Below are 23,491 nucleotides of genomic sequence, written 5' to 3' on the forward strand. Positions count from 1 at the left end.
CTCTCACACACACACACACACACACACACACACACACACACACACACACACACACACACAATGAAACAAGATGAAAATTTGCCACTCACTCATATCTTACAATTTATGTGATTCCTTCAATACAAATTGGTTCTGATAAGTATATTTAACAATACCATAAAATACAAGAATTAGAAAAACAAGGATAAAGACCATCACTATTGATGACATGCATGAGCAATTACTACTTGCTTTCTTGCTTAAGTATGCTAGCCTCCTGTGAACAACCTTCAATTGATTGTTTGTGATATCCACATCTTTATCTAGCTCCTCCAAAAGCCTTGCATGAAAATCCAACTCATCATTCACAGCCAAAGCAATATGCTTTGTGCTTAATGTTGTTTCTTCAAGACTTAGAAGGTCATCATCTTGATCCCTCATATTCTGTCGTTAAAATGTAATAATGCCAAAATTGGTCAGCCTAGTTGTACGGTTGTTTCCTCTAAGTTCTGCTTGCATGATATCTTGCCCAAGAAGACTGCTCCTATCAATATCTTGAAGCAAGGTGAGGCCCACTCATCTCATTCATCCGAGCATAAAGATTCTTTACTAGTTCTTGTCTCTTGAGAAGATCTCTGTCATTGTGGGACTTATTAAGGGAAGAGTTATTGAGAAGGGAGGAAAGACTATCAAGCTTTGTGACAAGCATAGTGAGCTTGCAGCGAATGAGAGAGATGAGGCAAGTAGCTTCATTTGGCCTCAAGATGGTGATGCCAGATTCTCAATCTGCCAAGCGTCTTGCAATATCATTAGACAACCACACTACATCCTCACATTCTCATAGCCATGAATCTTTTTGTGCCATCGCAAGATTCTCTCTCTCTCTCTCTCTCTCTCTCTCTCTCTCTCTCTCTCTCTCTCTCAAGCACAAGGAGTTCTCTCAAGAACAAGGAGTTTCCATAGACATGTAGCTAGCCATGTTTTCTTCCTGCTCTCTCTCTCTCTCTCTCTCTCTCTCTCTAGCAAATGTGTGGTATAATTTCATTAACATCTAAAAACTACAAAGATATAAGTTACATATCATTGCAAATGCAGCTGAGCTATGTTCTTCTCCTTCCATGATGTACATTGCATGGGCTTTTTAAGCACACATAAGAAGAGAAAACATTGAATTAACCTTTGTGATGCATCAGAGAAGGGTCCAAACGGAAGAGGCCAAGTTTTGCTTGCTTGCTTGCTTGCTTGCTTGTGAGAGAGAGAGAGAGAGAGAGAGAGAGAGAGAGAGAGAGAGAGAGAGAGAGAGAGAGAGAGAGAGAGAGAGAGAGAGAGAGAGAGAGAGAGAGAGAGAAGCGGACATGGCTAGGTGCATGTGGATGTATGGAAACTCCTTCCACATCCTTATCTTTGCCATTACAAGCAGGTTGCCTCTTCTCTTCTGAGAGCCCTCACCATCTTTGCATTTTTTGAAGATGAGCCGGCCTCTGGAAGACTTTCACCTCAAAGGAAGAAAGTGATGAAGATGGTAAGAAACAAGAAGGTGCCCAAAGTAAAGAGTTTCTCGCTTGATATGTTGGAAATACTTGGTGACGTCGATATCATTATCAGTCATGTCCTTTAGCCTTTGTTATTTATTTGATAAGCTTGGGCGTTGATGTTGCATGGCTACTATAGAAGATTGCCATTAAAAAAAATGAGGCTAGTGAGAAGGTGGGTATGCTTGCATTAGTGTATGCTACACACAAGGCAACCTTGCCTATTCGTTTTCCGCCTATAATTGCGAGTTGGCTAGGGAAGAACATAATCGATGACAAATAGATTGCCTGCATAATCATGCGGATTTCACCTTTTGTAAAAGAATGTTTTCATGTAATCTTTTATCGTTGAGCAGAGATAAGTAGTTTCTCTACTTTGATTAAATTCATTAAGAAAAGTACAAGATCCCCCCCCCCCCCCCCCCCCCCCCGCCCCGCACTCTTGCATAGCACTTCTTTGCACATGATGAACTCTTAGTGTTGCCATGTTTGACAAAGCTACTACACCACCTTCTCTAGCATGTGGCGTCTCCGTCTTCTTCATTGGTGGGAGTTAGGGTTTGCACAGGAAGGAGAGAATGATGCAAAATGCGGATGGCTCTAATGCGATGCATCTATGGGGGATCCTATTGGTTCCCTTATACAATCTTTCTTTCGGCCCCCTACTTTGGTCTCTGTGAGATTTTTTCTCAAGTTGTGGTGGCCCTCGTGGACATAAGCGTCTATCTCTCCCAAGCTCAACAGTTCTGTCAGTCAACATACCTCTATCAGTCTAGCTCTCCCAAGATCAATGGATCTATCAGTCAATATACCTCTAGCATAGGTGGACTCTAAAGTTTGTTGTGAAGCTTGTTCATCTAACTATCAATTCTCTGTCAGTGATCTCCCTTTGTGAATGTCTCCCACTGTCTAATCTCCTCAAGAGACTCTCCCTGTGTCTACACAACTCTAGCAAAAACAACCCGAGGCATCTCTGATCTTGATATCTCATGACTCTAGCAAGTGGTCCAAATCCCTATCTGAATAGACAATGAAAATGGTCTCATATCTCATAGTATAATGGAAAATGACATATGTGATGTAGCTCTGTCTTTGGCTTACTATGACACATCTTGAAAGTCTTAGCCTCTGTTGGTATTCTCCTAGATCTACCAGTCTCAATATCTAGTTGATGCGATGATGAATCTTGGTTTGTGTGATGGACAAGGAGGGTGCATCTAGAGAGAGAGAGAGAGAGAGAGAGAGAGAGAGAGAGAGAGAGAGAGAGAGAGAGAGAAGGGGGAGAGGAATATATATATGTATGTATGTATGTGTGTATGTGTGTGTGTATGTATGTGTGTGTGTATGTGTGTGTGTGTGCATCTAGAGAGAGAGAGAGAGAGAGAGAGAGAAGGGGGAGAGGAATATATATATGTATGTATGTATGTGTGTATGTGTATGTGTATGGGTGCATCTAGAGAGAGAGAGAGAGAGAGAGAGAGAAGGGGGAGAGGAATATATATATGTATGTATGTATGTGTGTGTGTATATATAATTATATATATATATATATATATATATATATATATATATATATATATAGAGAGAGAGAGAGAGAGAGAGAGAGAGAAGTTGAGCAAAATTTTGGAAAAAGCTCCCTCGAAACCTCAACTCGAACCAACCAAATGTTAGATAAGTACAATTAGTAGAAACAATTGCAAGTCAGAGAATTCTACCATCAACTATATACTATGAAGAGCCGATTGAATCCTTTGAGAGAGAGTCCGAGAATACTACTTATGTTGACAAAGGTCTTCCTTCTTGGATTGGTACAAATGATGTTTCCGCAACCATTGTATGTTACACAACCAACAAAAAGTCACCATACAATGGACAAGAACATGCTCATGTTCATAGAAAACCAAAATTATAAACCTAGAGCTTATCCTCCTAGGTCAAGACAGATAATGGAGGCTCAACAAGCATCCCAATAGACAATTCAATGCTATGAATGTGGAGGTGATGACTAGATAAGGAGTTTTCCACACAAGTGTGAATAAGTAAAGATTTTTCCATATTGTGATGAATGTGTATGCAATCATGCTCTTCAAGAATGTCCAAAATATTATGATAACAAAGGGAAAGTGACGATGAATATCATTGAATTTTTTCGTGCTCAAGTGGATTTGAAATTCAGCCTATAGTTTTAGTAAATGTGATGAAAAGAGCTCAAGCTTAAGAAGCTGCCAAAAGTAAGCCAATTGAAGGTGAACACAAACTGCCGATTCAGACGAAATTTGAGAGCATAACAAAGAGGACTCAAAGAAAATCTTGGAAAGCTAAACGAGAAAAGTTTAAAGGAAAAAGGCTAAAGGAGAAAACTACCTTAGAAACTAAGCTACAACAAACCAAAGAGAAACTAAAACAAGAAAAGGAAAGCACGGAGAAAACCAAAAGAGCGTGTCATCCAAGAGATCATTGGGAGGTTCAATCTTGGTGAGGATAAATTATAGAACCCTTAGAGGCTCTACTACAAGCTTATGAGGCTAGACTGAAAACTAATTAGTCACTAGAGTAGAGATGGTTGACATATTCACATCAAGAGATTGAGAGACAAAGAATCAAACAGTAGAAAAAGCTCAAAGAGACAGCTCAAGCTCTAAAGGATCTAGAAATACAAAAGATCCCTAGAAGAGAGTTATTGATCCACAAAAGAGACAGGGAAATTGAGGGCAAAGGAAACTAAGCAAATGATCACATGAGACCAAAGACAAAAACACCATTGAGAAATAGGTACTGTCTAATACCACAGATGACTCAAAGTCACAAGTGATGATGCCAATTCCTAAAGTGGATGAGCCATGGTCACAAGTCTTATGGGAAATGATAAGAAATAAGAAGGGTGGTAGTTTGACCTTTAGGTATGCACCTATCATTGAGATCAACATGGATCACGAGTGTTACCAAGGAGACATACAATCTCTATACGATGATGCAAGAATGGAGCATTTGTGGAGAGAAAACCTTAAACATTGAAGATTTTTCTACCTTTTATAGGAGAACACAACACAAAATTGGAGGTTAAGGTAGTGCCTTCATAATGGAAGTCAACTCCAAGGGTGATGGACACTAAAAGCCTACATGAACTAATTTCAACTCCTATACAATGCATGATAACTCTCCTAAGTTGTTACAGATTAAACCACATCTATAGGTAGAAGTGGGAAAACATTTGGAGAAGATAGGATTGAAAATTCATTTTCAAGACCTTCTCTCAGATGATCAAATGGGTAAAATGACACAAAATAAACCAAAGGCAAAACAAGTACCTATAAACAAGGTGGATGACTACTGTGAAGGAGAAGAAGGGAATACCACCCTACCAATGGAACACATAAAGGAGAAAAAACAATTGCTATACTTGATAGAGAGACTTGAGTGGTTATTGCCACCAGTGAGATATGGGTGAAATGGGGAAGGCTAGCTCTCAGGAAAACAAGAATGAAATTTCACCTTATGGATGGTTATACTGAGAGACTTGTAGGTATGTTGGAAGTAATCATAGTGACCTCTTGTGGGATAGAATATGAACATATCTTAGCAATAGTGGATTTTGGCAAGCGCACTGACATGATGCCATTTTAAGGAGACCATTTATTTGTCAACTTAAAATGGTATAAGACTGGGGCTATGGCCACATCTAATTAAGGCACAAAGAGATTATGACGAGGATCAATGTAAAAGACCATAGCCACAAAGATGTTAGGCAAAATCTTGGAGAGAAATTTGGCTCAAAAACAGTCAATGAGCAAGAGATACATGTGTGGCTATCGACCAAAGCCCATCTTTGGATGTGTGGAGCTTCTGAGCATGAGATGGCAAGAGAAGATTGTATCCTAGAGAGACCTGTAGAGAATAAGGACTAAATTTCATGAGCAATTGTTCGAACCTTTTGGTTAGATTGCAGTTTACATTGAAAAGAAACAATGTTTTCTCAAATGCCTCCACTAAACCCAACGTGGTCCTCCTATTGCCGTTGCCCCTTGGGTCCCATACAACTTTTCACATGTCGGTCCTCTCGCTTGGATTTTCTCTTTGCTGCACACCTCCCCCCCCACCCCCGGCTTCTCGCTTCTTTGCCATTGTGTCCCCCTTCTTTTCCATTCGCTTGAGCTTTCATCTACAAACTTGGATTTAGAATCTTGTTAGGTCCCCTTTAAACAATTGAATCCAAGATCGTGCCACCCGCTCAATCTCTTTGGAGTAGGCTTTAGAACTATAGGATTTCTCTACAATGATCTTCTTGCGATAGATGATTTCGCTTTGTCATTTTGTGGTTTATGCAACTCAGTTTCAAGCACCATCTCTATTAATATGCACACAAAAAGTCATTTGACTTTCCACCTCCATGGTCTTTCCATTTCTCAAACTCACCCTTCACTTATGCACTCGAGATGTTTTGGAAGGATTTTTAGTTCTCCGCGACTGGCCAAGACCTAATCTTATTAAAATCTCAATTTGAGGGACTTTTTAGCAATTAGCCTCTAGTATCAAAAAGATTTAAGAATATTTCAAGAGATTGAAGCAAAATAATGTTGCTCCAAAGAATTTTGTTGGCAAATTTGCAACATCTTTTCTGATTCTTTTCCATCTTTTTTGTCCCCATCTTTTCCAAAGTGACACTTTATTTTCATTCTTATTAGCCCAACTCGATTGCGCTAAAATCACACAGTCTAGTTGGTTGAATACATGAAAAGTAAAAAAAAATTACCCAATCTTTCCTAAAGCGACACTTTATTGTCACTCCTTTTATTTATACTCTAAATGTCTTTTATTTTGTTTGTGAGAAATATGATATGAGAAACAATAAATAAGACCACTTATCAAGTACAATTCGAGAACACTAGTTTAAACAAGAATCCATGAAGATGCTCATAGCGAAAGTAAAGGGAAATTAAAAGATGAAGGAAATGGAGGCGGTGCATGCCAGATGGCAGATGCTACGGGCGAAGATTAACACAACTCTAGAATTGATTGGAAGTTTACTATGATCATTAATGAGATTTTAGATCAAGATTACTATAAATTCTTTCGTGTCACACTAGTGCATTGAGCATTTTTTAGCTTATCTAACTAGAATTGTGTTATATCCTTTTGTTTCAGAGAAGACCTTCAAATTGTTGTATCAAGTATACATATCGGTTCCTATTTCATGTACAATTGTATACATTTAAATCTTTGTTGTGTGCCTACTCGATTGCAGTCATTTGGGATGAAAATGCTCAGAAAGTTTCAGCTTGAAGTGTCCAAAACAAAGGTCAGTAACTTGTCTTCTCATCCCCCCCCCCCCCCCCCCCCCCCCCCCCTCCCTCTCTCTCTCTCTCTCTCTCTCTCTCTCTCTCTCTCTCTCTCTCTCTCTCACACACACACACACACACACACACACACACACACACACACACACACACAATTTATCCAATAAAATGTTTCTTTTTGTATAGAGATAGGTACATACATCCATACTTTCTCACAAACACTATACTTTGGTAATATGAGTAAGATGAAAGATATGTGTCCTAGGGATACACAGGAAGTTTTGGACAAATTCTCACAATATTTCCCACATAGTGACTTACCTCAACATCATGAGCTTCTGTGAGGGAGGCGCCACATACCTAGCTAGGTATGATTGGGGGCAGGGGACCGCCGGCCCCCCCACTGGGCCGGCGGTCTCCTGCCCCCAATCGTACCTAGCTAGGTATGCGGTGCCTCTCGAACAGAAGCTCATGATGTTATGCATTATATGAAAAACACTGAAAAAGACTCCGTTTTTTTACACGAGAAAATTTCTAAATCTTCTTGTGATATTGGCTTGCATCTATTTGAGATACATGCTTTCAATCTGTTTGACATATGGCCAAGATACTAATGTTGAATGTTGGGTTTTCACCATAGTTTGAACTTGCATTTATGGGCTTTGGACCAGAAGATCGGACAACTGTTTTAGAGCTCAATTCCATCTACAATGTGGCTCATTATGATAAAGGAAACGCGTATCTAGAGGTATTCTAGTTTTCATCTAGGTGTAGTCAATTTCCAAAATTTATTAGAAAAATTAACTGGTTGAGTTTTTCGTATGCTAGAATAGACAAGCATATATTTATTTGCAAAAGAATGATAAAATTTTGTTTTCTTTGAGATTAACAACCTTTAAATTTTTTGTTATCTTTTAATCTAAGCCAATTACACCGTTAATACTAGTGTGTTTTTTTCTAAATCCATAGTTGTGCCTTTACGGAACTTTTGTAAAAAGAACTTGCAATAATTCTCAAATGATCTAAGCCTAAAGTCCTTTTATAGCAATACACCCAATACATAGTATGAGTTGGTAGAAAATAGTAAGAAAGTTTCAAAATATGAAGATATTCTTGTGGAAGGTGGTGGGGTGCTCTCCCAACTGTTGGGGTTCGACAACACATGAAGAAAAACAAGCTAAACATTCCTCATAAGGCTTAATACAAGAATCAGACTCAGCAGAATAACACAGAGACAAGATTAGACAGAGCAAGGAGGAGAGATTAGGGTAAACTCAGAACTCGTATTCTTCTTCAAGAAAGGCTTACAGCTCGAGAGATCATCTCTCCAAGTCGTCCTCTAAGCCCATGAATTATCCAACACGAAACAGTTGTAACTGCCCAAAAGAAGTTCTTGGCCAAATATCTGACTAAGCAGAAATCCGACTCAGAAGAAATATGACTTAGTATAAATCCGACTTCAGATAATATCAGACTCAACAATATCTGATTCAGTAGTAATCCAGAATCCGACGCAGCAACATCTGACTGACCAGAATCCGACTGACTAGCAAAACAGATCTGACTGACCACTAAATTGTCATACTGATGTGCCTGTCAACACATGGCACGTCCCGGTGGCGGATTTCTCAGAAATCCGACTCAGATCCACACATCCCTTGATCAGAGTCAAATGCCTTATCTCAAAATATCAGTGCTAATAGCCCTATATGATGCAAAGTGTAGTGCCTGGAACTTAATCCAAGATACACAACATACACCATACAAAACAATTAGACACCGCCCAATAATTCCCAAAAAACTTACATTGATATCCTAAAGTATTGCGCAGTACCTCACTAGATCAAGTGAATTACTTGTGCACCAATATATAGCAACATGCCAATACTCCGACATCATCATATACAAACACATCCAATCCTCCTCATACAAGATAAACTTGTAAAACCAATAATCAACAATCATACTGAATCTTCTTGAAAATAAATTCAGCTTCAAGAACATCTTCATCTCTACAAATTCTGATATCTGCATCAAAAATTCAGAATTCTAATATTGCATCCAAAATATTGTATCCATTTGAAAATCTGCAATATCTGCTTCATAAAAACTTTGCAAATAGACAAGACTCTTCCAACATTGAGTTAGAATTGCCTCCAAATCTGAAATAAAGTCCTTCTCGTCAAAATCAAGCATTTTAGGTAAATCAGAGATAGAACAACTCCTTCCATAGGAATCAATCATTCCGTTCAGCAGACTCTGTAATTTTGTCATGAAAAACATCCAAAATATCATATCCCTTTGATTTCCATGTGACTTTTGCAAAATCAAGGAATTTTTTTTTTCTGCCTGATCATCAATCTGCAAATTCTGTTTTAAACAATATGAAATATGGATCATTGAGTCATCAACCTCAACATTGTGCATCTGCAAAATATGATTTGCAACTTCTGCATTGAGAACATCAGTAACATGTACTTCAAACATAGAAATCTGATCTTAAAAAACTCCACAAGTTTGAATATCTGCAACTTTTGACTTTGAGAACAAGCTCAAATAGCTGAGATACATCTCCATAATCAACTTTAGCCACCAATTTGCAGCAAATAACACTTCCAAAAAAACCAAATTTCACTTCATGATGATGTAGAATTGGTTCAAAATGAAAAAATCTCTTTGCAACCATCAAGCAATGCGTCGTCAACATCTGCAACATCTTAGAACACTGATACTTTGCTTCAAAATCTGAGTTAGGCTCCAAAAACCAACTTTCTTGAATTTGCAAATTCAGAAAACAACCAATCTGATCTTCTTTTGCTTTAATCTGAATTGATTCAGAGCAATAAAACAGAGTAGTAGCATCATCCTCACACAAATTTGGCAAACCTACAATAGGTTCCTCCCCAAAAACATCATAAAAATCTGAGTTTGTCTTTGAAATCAAACAAATCTGTTTTTGCATTCCAAGAAATCTTGGAGTTTGCTGCATCACATTAGAATTCGAATCAAGTACTTGCGACATTGTTTTTAGATCATAAAATTCCACTCCACCTATCAAAAAATCTCTATGTTGGTCCATAGGATCACTTCCATAGTACGTCTCAGGCTTCAAAATTGGATCAAAAACTTGCTCAGAATCAACAACAAACATATCAGCATCAATGCCATCTCCCTTACTTAAAACATGAAGTCTTCCACATTCAGGGTGATTGCCCTGATCTGATTTTGGACACTCAGATTGACTCCCCTGATCTGATGTTTGGTGATGTTTAGTCCTATCTTGGTGATTGGAAGCATGCATTGATGTTGTGTTTCCATCTTGCTCCAATAGGTCAAGAAAACTTGCAAAAATAATGGTTTTTGCAACATCAGAGTATTCTCTAGGAGGACTTGGAACGGAAATCTGATATGGTTTACAAGCTGAATTTTCAAATATGAGACTATCTGATGCAAAAACATTGCTTCTACACATGTTTTTAACATCATGGTTGTTATTTGGATGTATGTGGTGAAGAATTTTCCCATTTGGTGGAATTTTTTATGTCGGATTAGGGGTATCTATGGGTCCTTGGTGGCTCCTTTGGCTCACTCCTCCCACTTGTACTCCCTTTCCCTGACATGTTGACACGCCCATTGGGTATTCCCACTCATCATCCTCATCCTCGCTCAACTCAAACACCTCCTCAAAAACATCCCTCAATTTCTGACATGCTTCTCGCAAACAACTCACTTTCTTCCTACTTGCACATGACTTACGTCTTTCCCCTTTATGATCAGCAAGCCACTCATATGCACTCTCCAACTCATACTCTAGGTCATCTAGCTTGTCTAATGCCCTCTCCATCTCTTCAAAGCATGATGCTTTATGCAAAATTTTTACAACTTTGCGAAGCTTTCTACACAATCTGACCATGCACCATTTTTTGCAATTCTCTCCCTTTGAGCACTCATCAACCACATACGGACAAGCATCCACCTCATGCGGCCTACTCATGCAAACCTCACATTTCTTCTTCTTCTTTTTACCCATTTCCAGAAATCAGAAATCAGATAACAAGTTAGCCCTCATATTCAGTGCACCACACTGAACTGAGACTACATGTCATTTGAAAGTGGAGAGCATAGGATACAATACCTAGATCCACTCCCATCTTGACATATAGGTGCTTCATCATGCTATACAACTTCTAAAATCAGAAATCTTGTGCAAAATTTGAAATAACTCTTACTTGAAACACTCCAAACTTCTCAAGGATTCTTGCACTGTTCAAGTTGTCTGAAATAAATCCCAGCTACAGTTCTGATTCAGCAGCACAAATAGAGTTGAATTCAGCAACTTCACATTTTGATTCAACAGTGTCAGGTTGAATCTGCAGGTTCAGATTCAGCAAATTGGATCCTCTATCTTGCAGCCCTTCATGAGACAACCCCTATTGCCTCTCTCACTTGGTACTTTGCTTCATCTATTTGCGCTTCCAAGAAACCACATTGTCCACCATCTGCTCTACAATCGCAATCGCTCATGCTGCTCATGGCCCAAAATGTCAACACGCCACAGCAGTATACCCACTCTCAAGCCTCCATTAGAGTGAATGGTACAATTTAGGGACAGTCCCCCGATTCTCTGAATTGCTGAAAATCTAAATCTACAGATGAATGTTGGGGATGGATGATGCCCCCCAAGGCAACATCAAATGGTCTCTCTGACATGCAACATCTCCCAATGGAACACACAACCCAACTCACGCAATGCCAGCACAGTAATACATCAGACACAGCAGCAAAACAAGCTCAGCAAAGAAATAGGCTCAGTAGAGAAACAGGCTCAGCAGAGAAACAGACGCAGTAGAGAGACAGACTCAGCAGGATCGCCAAATGTGTTGGGGTTCGACAACACATGAAGAAAAACAAGCTAAACAGTCCTCATAAGGCTTAATACAAGAATCAGACTCAGTAGAATAACACAGAGACAAGATCAGACAGAGCAAGGAGGAGAGATTAGGGTAAACTCAGAACTCGTATTCTTCTTCAAGAAAGGCTTACAGCTTGAGAGATCATCTCTCCAAGTCGTCCTCTAAGCCCATGAATTATCCAACACGAACAGTTGTAACTGCCCAAAAGAAGTTCTTGGCCAAATACTTGACTAAGCAGAAATCCGACTCAGAAGAAATATGACTTAGTATAAATCCGACTTCAGATAATATCAGACTCAACAATATCTGATTCAGCAGTAATCTAGAATCCGACGCAGCAACATCTGACTGACCAAAATCCGACTGACCAACATCTGACTGACCAGAATCCGACTGAATAGCAAAACAGATCTGACTGACCACTAAATTGTCATACTGATGTGCCTGTCAACACCAACATGCGTAAAGATCTAGGAAAGAGGAATTGAATCCGATCGATGCTCAGGTTGCAAGATGGCTAGAAAAGACTTGGCCCACCTGTTCATGGAATGCCAGACAATCAGGGGCCTGTTAGGAAAGATTTGTAAGTGGGTCCAAAAGACATGATAGGTCAGGTTCTTCAAGACTGATTTGTTCCTTGTTGGCAAAAATATGAGTAGTTGTGCTCTTCTTATCTGCACTCAAGATACTTCTTTTCCCACCATATATGGCATGCGAGGATCCGTTGGGTGTTTGAAAGAGACCTTGTTGTGGAAAACTTCTCAGAGATCATCTAAGAAAGCAGAGTGATGATCTGTTTGCTCGAAAAAAACAAGACTCGGACTATGCCATTGTGGATAACTACAATAAGTAAAAGCTTGTTATTATAGTACACCTACTACTGTGTTCTTGGTAGCCTTGGGGAGAGGAAATCCAATGTGTAATCTTTAGTACCTCAAGGCTTGGTTTGAGCTTGAGGTCGGTTTGTAATTTCTTTTAGATTTAAATACATTCATTCACTATTGTGAGTTTGGCAAAAAAAAAAAAAAAGTAAAAGGTAAGAAAATTCAAAACCAATCAAGAGCTTGTTTGAAGGATGTCCTCTCCCCCATAGGTACTCCCAAGTGTCTGAAAATGTTGCCCCTCTTAACAATCTCTCCGGTCCATCCAACATAGTCAAAATTTACATCCTCAAAGAGGGAGATCAATTTCAAATTCTCAATACTACATTGGGAACCAGATGCTATTGCAAAAATCTAAACCAATTCCAATGCCTTTCTGGCATTGTTCTGTTTAACTTGCAAGAATAGTAATGAGTCATTTGTAAATTTTAGTTAGTAGCTCATTGCAATTTTGGATTTTTAATCCTTGAATCCGTCCCATTGCTATTGCCTGCTCCAACAAAGCTATTAGAGGATGGGTGCATGTAGCTAGCCAAAGAGCAGCCAATGGTCTTCTCTTCATCTAGTGTGGCCTTTTCTGTCTTGGTGAGTTGTACATAACGCCTCTCAAATTTGCTAAGTAGCTATGTTATTGACAGTCCTTGCTTTGGCTTGACTACCCATTCTAAGAATGTCCTTTTGGTCTCTCTCTCAGAGTCCTCCATGAAATATTCCTCCTTTAAAGCTACTTCGAGTTCTTCCCAATTTCTCCCATGCCCATCTTTAATTGCCCTTACATGTTCCCTAATTTTTGGAGCAACAACTAACTCAAGAATTTGAATCATCTCACCTTCAGACACACAATGCAACTCCATCTCTTTCACATACTCGTGCAAGTATTTGGTTACATCTTTGCCATTGAATTGATCCATTCTATTGAAAACTTCCTGTATGGCTTTGGTTGCTGAAATCTCCCTTCTTTCAGTGGCATGTTGTTGTAGCATGAACATTGCAAATGCTTGAAATATTTGCATTGTTGCTGGGGCAAAATGCATACCAATGTTGCTCCCCATGATCACCCATGGTTACCCACAAACTCTCACCCTGGAAGATTCACGCCGGGCTCACCAAAAACATATCAAGAAGTTTGCGGTCTTGCTAGGAAATTACCGGGCTTCTTGCTGCGAGAATTTGTGAGGTCACTCTAAAACTATATGAAAGAGTTTTGCCATAGATGCCATGAAGTGTAGAGTTTGGTAGGGAGTGTTATCAAAGAAGCCCCATTCTCTCTCTCTTGCACTCACACACACAAAGAAACGACACAAAGATGAAAACATCAAAACTTTGGTCATATCTTATCACAGGTAGGATAAAAGGGTTAATAGATGAGTTAATGGAATTTAACCACAAGCCGATATTTGAGTCAATCTAAGAGAAAGGATTGTGAATAGATAAACATTATGTCATGCAATGAAACGTCATAGATCCAAATTACAAAGTATATAGTGCACGTCATGCAAAAGTTCCATACAAAATTATGGTGGAGGGTTGGCACTGTGGTCTCTCCAAAAATTATAAGAAACGAAAGCCATGCCCTGTCCCATAATGTTTATTTGTTGCGCCAAGCAAATGCATAGTCATGGGGAGTTGGATACAGATAACGAACCTTGCAGTGTTGTTGAGCTCTGCTTGCTAGATGTATATCTCTCCCCTCAGTATTCTTATTTCCTACGGGCAAGAATAGGGCTTGGAAGGGAAAATTCTTTTCATTTCACCTCTCTCATATCTACATTTTGCACATACTAGGATTATCCTAGATGAATAATCCACATGATATGAATTTCTATCGCTTCCACTCTGTGCAATTCATTACAATTAACGTAGGGATTATCCATAAAATACACTTCCAACAACGTATAGTGTTTCTCTTTTGGCCCCAAAAGGCTCAATTAAGTACTTCTTTCACCGGATCCCATCATACTACCCATTCTAGACTATAACTTTTATTTTGAAAAAAGTGTAGTTATTTTGCTATGAACCAAAAGGATTTGTACACATAATTAATCCCAATCACTAGACAAATCATATATATCATAGTAAGCACGAAACTACAGTTCCAAAGAACAATTTGTAGCTTGTTGGGTGCAAATTTATAAGGGTTACTCTAAAGTTGTTGCTTTGCATACACAACTTTTAAAAGGAGGGGTGAAAGGACCAAAAACTTTGGGTCCTCGTCGTAATTGTAATTCCCCAATTTTCTGGAATGTGTGTCTCGATGAGAGCTTTCAGACACTAAAGCACTTGGTGACTACTGTGCCATTATTGCATATTGTGGACCCTAGCAAGCCATTTGTAGTTGAAATGGATGCTAGTGATTATGCGATTGGTGCAATGCTGTATCCGGATGTACATCCTGCTGCGTTTGAAAGTGAGAAACTCTCTGACGCTGAGATGTGTCACCCAATGTATGAAAGAGAGCTTTACGTCGTAGTCCACGCCTTGAGGAAATGGCGACATTATTTATATGACTCTACCTTTGTTTTATCACTCCTTGTGCTATGTCTGTGAGCAGGATGATATGAGAGGCCAAAAGGCTAGATGGGTCGAGCTTATGCAAGAGTTTGACTTTGAGATCTGTTACACAAAAGGATCCAGCAATTGAGTTGCTGATGCACTTAGCTGGATTCCTAAAGGTAATACCTTGTCCAAGGTTGAAATCTAGATGGATTTCTATCTCTCTGTCCGAGAGCTATGTCATTCTGATAGCTATTTCGAGAGCTGGCATGTTGGATAATGGTAATACCACTTTCTAGCTGTCTCCTTCAAAATTCCAGGAACATACTCTCCCCATTCATCCTTATCTATGTCCTTTAGCACAACGGATGGATCCTTTTTGAAGATTGGGAAAGAAATCTTTTGATCAATAAAACGTTCATCTGAGTGGATTTGAGTTTTTAAATTGGTTTCTTGCCTCTGGATCATCTTTTACTATAATGGTATATGTCAGCTTCCCAATTGTCGTTATCATCAATCTCAGTCACTGTATCTACTTCATGCTTCTTTGTTGGCTTTTATCTTGTGGATTTGTGGAGTGCCCTCACTATCATTAGTATGTTTTTTTCTCTTGTGATATCCACTAGATTGAGTCCATTAGTATGCTCTTTCTGCACGTCTTCTTCTAGAATGAGTCGAGTGTTCAGAATCCCTTAATTCCTTAGCTATCCTTGGACTTGGAGGTAAATATGTCTCGTTGATAAAATCTCTTTGAGTATCAAATCCTCGCTCGATTGTGCTGACCCAATCTGGATCATCCATGAATCTCGTTGCTAGAATTTTGCCTCTTGGAACTTTCGTGGGAGGCATGGTGAATGTCAAGTAGCTCTAACACCAAGTGGGAGATAGTTTGTCTGTCAAGAGGAACTTAGCTCAAGCCACTATGATCGCCAAAATGGAATGACTTGATCACTTATGACAGCTATTCCATGTTGGTCAATTCAAGGTAGTTTAGATTAGACAAGCAGAATCAGATAAAGACTTCAAATATCAGACCAGACAAAGACTGAAATGAAATACAAAGACTGGAATTGAAATGGAGCTAAAATGAGATGAACTAAAAGGTATATTTAGATCAGTACATTTGGAAAACAAGAGTATGAGCCAAAGTGTGCTATGGGCTTAATGGTAAGAGATTACAAGAGCGCATGAGCTCCAAGGCACTAGACTTTGTGATAGTGTGAAGAGTGTAACCCACAAAATGGGTAGTGGTCCCTATTTATAGCTAGTGGAGAGGATCTTTGATTGGCTGTTACGCGCACAATTACTGTAGTAGCTGGCCTTGGTAATTACCAGCTCAGCCGCCAGTCTAGACTTTCCGTCTAAAGATTGTTCCCACCGTCTACAATCACCCTAGTTGCCACCAAGAATGATGGGAGGCATTACATATTAAAGGAAAATGAGTTCCTATTCAGTAGAGCAGAGGGAGGGAAGGCAACTCCCATGCCCCAAAAAGGGCCATGGAGGCCATCGATCACAAGGCAAACCACCCCCCCCCCCCCAAAAGGCACTGGCAGTCCAAAGGAGCAACACCTCACCTCATGAATGCTATTGATAGCCTCCTTTTATCAACCTTCACTCCTCCATTCACATTTAGAGTATAGATGTAACTACTTTATATAAGAACATAAGAATCCAAGACCGCTATTTTGCTACACTAACGAGATGAGCCAAACATAACACCTCTTTCTCTGGAAAATTTAAGTAAACAACCATCATTGCAGGTGCTCTTGGGTAGGCCCAATTCATTTTAGCAAGACAATCAAAAGGTAAGTTTCTAGTTGCATGTATGAGACGCGACTACAATAATGTGAATGCTGAATGCCTAGGATTTTTGGTCTTTTCTTAGAGCCAAGATTTGAAGATTCTTCTATAAGAACTGCTTTTATTTACTCATTAATTCTCCAAAGAAAAGTCTTCTCTCTCTCTCTCTCTCTCTCTCTCTCTCTCTCTCTCTCTCCCCTTCTCCCCTTTATAAGATGATAATATATACATGCATCAATAAGTTGCATACTTTTAAGTTGTTTGAAATAACTCTCACACATGTGGTTCATGTTTCCTTGTTTTATTTTCTTTGCGATACTCACAATTGTGAGTTGAGAGAATTTATATTAACTATGGTTCGTGTTTCTAGTTGGTGATCGGGGTTGATGACATCGAAAGCACATATGAATGTATTGAACATGCTGGTGGATTGGCAACAAAAGTTGCTGAAGACAATCATGCAAAAGCTTTGAGAGTATTTGATCTTGACAGGTGGAAAATGGTATGTGGTCAAAACTTTTCCTTATAGTAAGTTCAAATTCTAGGTACCAACTTGTACATGATATCATTCAAGAAAATAGTATAACGTATTCCTCATGGCTTCAAAAACAAAAATTTCGCTACCTAGTGTATATAAGTATTCGCTATGATTTTGGAGTGGGCTTTAATAAGGGGGAATCTTCAAAGATCCCTCTTTTCATCAAATTGCAAAACGACACTGAACGCCAGATGGTAGGGCAGGGAGGAGGTGGCAAGGCAGACGGACATCTCTCTCTCTCTCTCTCTCTCTCTCTCTCTCTCTCTCTCTCTTTCTCTTTTTCTCTCTCTCTCAATGAGGATATATTTTTCTCTCTTAAATGGTGGAGGCGGCAAGCTGTTGGCGATCATCACGCTCAGCACAAGCTCCAACTAGTTGCACAGTCTGCTACGTAGACTATCTAGGTGTGGTTGTGGAGCGCCCATGTAGCCTTTGGCGGCTATGGCGCAGCTCAAAACTCATCTCAATGTGTGAAACACAATGTGTGTGTTGTAGGTGTGATCTACTGGCATTTGTGGGTGGAGTGAGAGCACAACTGAAGGCAATGTTGCTAGAGCTTGGATGCAAGGGTGGCTCCCTTGCAAGCAGGCATGGTATAGAGAGGCAACAAATTGGCAGAGGGGGTTGCAAGACGTAACAAGAGACGCAGGCAAGGATGAAGGGGCACAATTCCCCCTTTTTTTTTGTGGGGGGGGGGGGGGGGTTTGTGTGTTTTGCAAAGGGAAATCCGGAGAGAGGGGGAAGGGAAAATCTAGAGAAGATAAGTGAATAGAGCAATATCTACAATAGTGCAAGGACACTTCAAAGAGAAAATAAAGGAGAAGATTAACACAAATGCACCAATGTGAAGTGGATATCTCTTTATATGGACACAAAAAATCTTTTTGCAAAAAATAAAAAAGTTTTAAAAGAAATTTAATTTTTTTGCGATTGGGAAGATTTAAGCATTTAATAATAAATTGTATTTTTTAGACGGACCCTTTTGTTTATTTCTTAAAAATAGTAATCCCCAACATTAACACTAGTAGTCTTAGGTGAATTTTTTAGGTCCCCATGTCTTTCTTCCTCAAATTACATCCAATTGAGTTAGTATGTTGGTGGTGATGTTTGGATTCGTGCGTGTTGGTCTGGTATGGCTTGTTATCCTTCTTCCTATCTATCTTGGCTATATGGAGGGTTTTTTCAAGACATGGAGATGGTCGATGCCAATGCAGGCTCCTTGATGGCATCCCATGCACTCTCTGCAGGTGATGGGGAATTGGGCCCCACCCTCAATGTGGCTATAGCTTTGTGGCTAAATGCAATTGGGAGACCTCCTCGAGTGGGCAAAGATTTGGTGAACGTCTAATCTTTGATGGCACCCCTATGGATTTCATGGATCTCATGTTCGAGTAGTCTCATCTTTTGGTTTCAAGGTGGCTGTTTTGGTGCCCTGACTCGAGTTTTGTGAGCAAGGCCTATCATGTCATTTTTTGGGTTGCTTTATATATCTGGACTCACTATGGTGAGTTCATTTTAAAACAAAGCAAGAGGTTGTATCTTGGCTATTAGAAAATGGTGAAGACGGTGGGGAGCAGGGCTAGAAAAATACATTTTTCCTAGCCGATCAAAATAAGGGAAAACTTGAAATTCTTCCGGTTTTTAGGTCAAAATTTGAAGCTTTTTCCGGTAATTACACTAAAACTTGTGTAAATTTGTCGGTTTTCTTAAAGGCAAGCTCAAGCTCAAAATCTAACCGGGATTTTATAATTTCAGCCGGTTAAAATACACTAGGCCCCGGTTTTTTTCTAACACTGGGTGGGGAGACCACGAGGGATTCACTATGGTTTGATGTTTGGTACCACATGAGCGAAAGGGAGGGGCATCATAAAAGGGTTACAAGGTGTGTTTTACAAAGCACAGACCCGTCTATAATTGTAACTTAGTGGTGCTTGGTGGTCAGCTATATCACGTAATTCAAAGGGCTTTGTGAAAGGGTGTTTTATTACCTTATAGCATGTAAATATAGGAATATTTTTAATAGTACGTTATTGATGTAATCATCTTCCCTTCGAGGCTTGGCATGAGCTTGAGGCCGATTAGTATTTTTCTTGGTGACATTCTAATACAATCACTCACAATTGTGAGTTTTGCAAAAAAAATAATAAAACAACCCTATCTAAAACCCAATGGAATTTTTGCTTGTGCATTATGTCAACTCTGAGGGGGCCCCAAGTGCAAGAAGATGAGAGTATGGGATGCTTCCCTTTCCAAGCATTCATGCTCCCATATATAGCCTTCACTGACCCGCTCCTCAAGATAGCCAAATGCAACTAGAGAGAATTCTTGAAACTAGTAAAAGATTTTGTGGAAAAAGAACACCAAAGACTCAATGCCTTGGCAATGGTCCAAATGGGAGTTGGTCAATAGGCCAATGAGAAAGGAGGTATCTGGACACTTAACCCTGTTATGCAGAAGCCTAGTGTGGAAAACTTGTGGTATCAATCGCAAAGCAAGACCAATTGTTCTCCCAAGGGGATAGTGGAAAGAGATAGAAGTTCATGACAAACTATCGGCACCTAGGTGGTCCAGTTTGAGACTAGTTGGTACATGATGTGAGTTGGTGCACAAGTGTACCAAAGCAATGGAGGGAGGCACTAGAGTGGAGAGAGTTAAACATATATTTTTGAAACTCCATCACACACTAGTCTTCTTGGCTCTCCAAAGTAGGAGATGTACAATTGAACTCATTTTGGAGAGAAATAGCTAGAAAGGTGAATAAAAATGGTCTCGAATTGAATTGGCCCATTTTTGGGATAACATCAAGAGATGGAAAGAAGCTGACCAACTGGTTGTCCCGGTTCACCTCAGTGGCACTCAAAGACTATTGGTAAATAAGACTATTGAAGGGTTCGGCAAGTGCTTGATTCTTATCTGTGAGTCAAATTTTGAGTGGAAAGCATGAGGATGGCCCAAGCAAAGGAATTTCTATTATCCACAAACCAAGAGCATATACCACACGCTAATGTTCAAGATGGATTGGTTCTCCTCCCAACAAACAGTATGGTTTGCAATGGTCGGAAGCGAGATGGGTGATGGTAGCAAATAACATCTAGAAACCTCAGTGCCTGCTATCAATGAAGATCTTCTTATAAAAGGTGTTGTGGGGGGCTCCACCGACATGTGTGAAGATTCTTACTAGAGGTATTGGCTTAGATAGGTGTTCAGGGTGCAAAATGGCAAGCGAGGAACTCTCTCACTTATTCAAGTAGTTCTAAAAAATTAGTGGCCTAGCAAGAGAGCTATGCAAATGGATTCAAAGGACCTAGAAGATAGGACTTTTCAAGAACGACTTGTTCTTTGGAGGGATGGTGATAAAAAGCCAAGCGATGTTAATCTTCACACAAACTATTAGGTTTTGCTACCTTCGACATGTTTCAAAGGCAAGAAACCATTGGGTGTATAAGAATGACTGTTGAATAGCTAGCTTAATGGAGATTATCCAAGGAAGCAGCGAAATGATCTTTGCCATTGAAAAAAGGAAAAACTCGGACGAGTGAAATCGGGCAATTCTCTCCGCCTTGGTGGGTGAGTGATCATGGACATTAGCTAGCCTAAGAGGGTGGCATTTTGTAGCATGTAAGAGATACCTCAAAGATTGACATGAGCTTGATGCTACTGTGTATATTTCTTCAAGATTTTAATGCATACACTCACTCACAATTGTGAGTTCGGCCAAAAAAAAGAGATAATAAAACAACCCTTTTTTCTTAAAGAACTTACGATTTTGCTTAAAGAAAAATAAAATTAAACCCTTTTTGTAAATGTAATTCTATCAATTTTACATAATTAAAAACCTTTATCTTGAACTCATGTGCTATATTAACATACCTAAAGAAGGTCACTATATCACATGCATTCAAAGGGTATCTTAAAAAATTCTATACTTACATGCTATACGGTAATAAAACAACTCCTTTTGCTTAAGAACTTACGTTTTTTTTTTCAAAATCAAATAAAGACCCCCTTCTGTACTGGTAAATTCTGTCAATTTTGTATAATTAAAAACCTCTTATATTGAACTCACGTGCTAATTTAACATAGCTAAAGATGAAAACACCCAAACACCCCCCCCCCCCCCCAAATCGAGAGTGTAAAGGGGCTCCACAAGAAGTGAGAAGACATAACTACATAATGTACAAACACCTTAAACTAACTGCATTAGCATTTCTAAAGGTTGCTTCATCCTTTTGCCACCCATAAAGCCCCGAGACGCACCTTACAACCAACATCATAATCTTAGAATGGCATTCTAAAGAGAAATTAAATTTGGTGATGCAACACTTGTGTACACACAATGTGAGTAGAGCGAACATGGCTAGAGTGAACGAAAGGAAACATGTTTTGCTATATGTACACATAGTCTTACTCAAAATAATATCAAGAAATGGATTTCTAATCATGTTTTTAAAACAAGAGGAAAAAAAGGTGATAAAATCACGAGGCTGCCACAAGAACTAAGGGCAACAACAAGTAGTGAGTAATTAACTTACATTAAAACGGAGAAGACTTATACAGAACTAGTTAAGTATTATAGAAAAGTTATTTGATCTTGTATTGCATAAAACCCCCAAGGAAAAGTCGTTTGACCTTGCAAAAGTTGCCCTCAATTTCAAGCTTGAGCCCAAGTCGTCCAATGGCCTCACGGGCCTAATGCAGTGTTCGGGAAAAATGTGTCTCAGCTTAATATCATGCCGTTTTTTATTTCAAAAATGCTGGTTGAAGGCAAGGGGAAAAAGAGAAATTTTGCCCCAAAATAGAGAAAATTAGTGTTCTAAGATTTCCTCTTGGAAAATTCAATAAAGGGAATTTTGTATGTTTGGAGAAATGATTTTTCCCGAACACTGGCCTAATGCCTACAGAGCTCATTGTTACCGATGCACTATCACCACCAAAGACTGTTGAAGGGAGCTCTTTCTCCGTGCATCTAGAACCGTTTGGTGATGGTATTGTTGGCCATTGATTTCTAAACTCACAAGTCTTCGCTACCCTCCACACCAAAAAAATTGGCCCACCATTTCTCGCCAGCCACCTGCCCTGCTCTAGCACTTCACGCTCCCTTACCTTTTCTAGTTTTTCTCGACACTTCTCTGAGAGCTTCTGCAAGATTCTCTTTAAAGAGACTGACCTACTTGGAGGCTTGGAGCTTCATTTTCTCGTTCTATTTTTCTTGCATAGCAACCATTGTGCCACATAGAAAGAATCGACCGATGTGAAGAGCGAGGAGGCTGCTATTTTTGCGCAGCCTTCCTTGGTATGTGACCAACCGAACAACCAACGTCCATTGCTTGCTTATTAAGGAGTGTATCAGATCAGTCGATTGCAAGCGTTTCTCAGCTCGTCCAGTTGCAGGAACCCGTGATTTGAGAGAGAGGCACCATCCCTGTGGCACTAAGCACGTGTGCAGATGAGGGAGAGGACTGAGAGCAAAGGTAAGAGCAACCCGACAGTAGTCACCATTCACACGATTAAAGCGATTTGCTAACCTACTATAGCCAGCTTGTAAAATCCCCATTCCCTGTCCTTTTTTAACCCTGCCTTCCTAGCCAGCAACCCTCTTTCCTCCTGGCTAGAGCTGGGCGCTCTCTCTCTCTCTCTCTCTCTCTCTCTCTCTCTCTCTCTCTCTCTCTCTCTCTCTCTCTCTCTCTCTCTCTCTCTCTCTCTCTCTCTGCGGGGCGTCATGCACTACCTTATTAGCTCTCATTCATAGCTATCCTCACTTTTATTATAGACACAATTTACTCTCTTCTGCTCTCTCTCTCTCTCTCTCTCTCTCTCTCTCTCTCTCTCTCTCTCTCTCTCTGTGAAACCACTACCAGTATTTCCCATTGCTTCAATAGACACGCGCACTGAACACTGTCTTGAAATGGAGCGATCAGGTATTTGTGCAACGCATTAAAATCTCTCGTCTTCTCTTCGAAGTTCGCTCTCTCTCGTGGCTATGCAGAAGAGGGTCAGTGGTGATGCAATTAAAGACACCTGGGCTGCTACAACGCAAGGCAGTAGAGCAATGGCCAGT

At 39.7% G+C, this 23,491-nt stretch overlaps 1 protein-coding gene and 1 pseudogene across 2 annotated transcripts in view; one reads left to right on the forward strand and one right to left on the reverse strand.

Moving 5' to 3' along the window:
* The window catches only part of LOC147421527 (putative lactoylglutathione lyase, chloroplastic), a 67,300-nt gene that overhangs the window by 22,301 nt on the left and 21,508 nt on the right, over positions 1-23,491 (forward strand). Inside the window, exons 5-7 of one of the 2 annotated variants that reach the window (XM_086502835.1) lie at positions 6,754-6,807; positions 7,446-7,553; positions 17,266-17,397. In XM_086502835.1, coding sequence (XP_086358961.1) covers positions 6,754-6,807; positions 7,446-7,553; positions 17,266-17,397 — 294 coding nt within the window. The remainder of the gene's footprint in view (positions 1-6,753; positions 6,808-7,445; positions 7,554-17,265; positions 17,398-23,491) is intronic. The other variant, XM_086502836.1, reaches the window with a different exon arrangement.
* On the reverse strand, positions 94-844 carry LOC147421529 (syntaxin-52 pseudogene; annotated as a pseudogene).

The sequence above is a fragment of the Adiantum capillus-veneris genome, chromosome 27 (genome assembly GCF_014529385.1).
Source record: "Adiantum capillus-veneris isolate H3 chromosome 27, ASM1452938v2, whole genome shotgun sequence".
In the NCBI taxonomy this organism is placed as follows: domain Eukaryota; kingdom Viridiplantae; phylum Streptophyta; class Polypodiopsida; order Polypodiales; family Pteridaceae; genus Adiantum; species Adiantum capillus-veneris.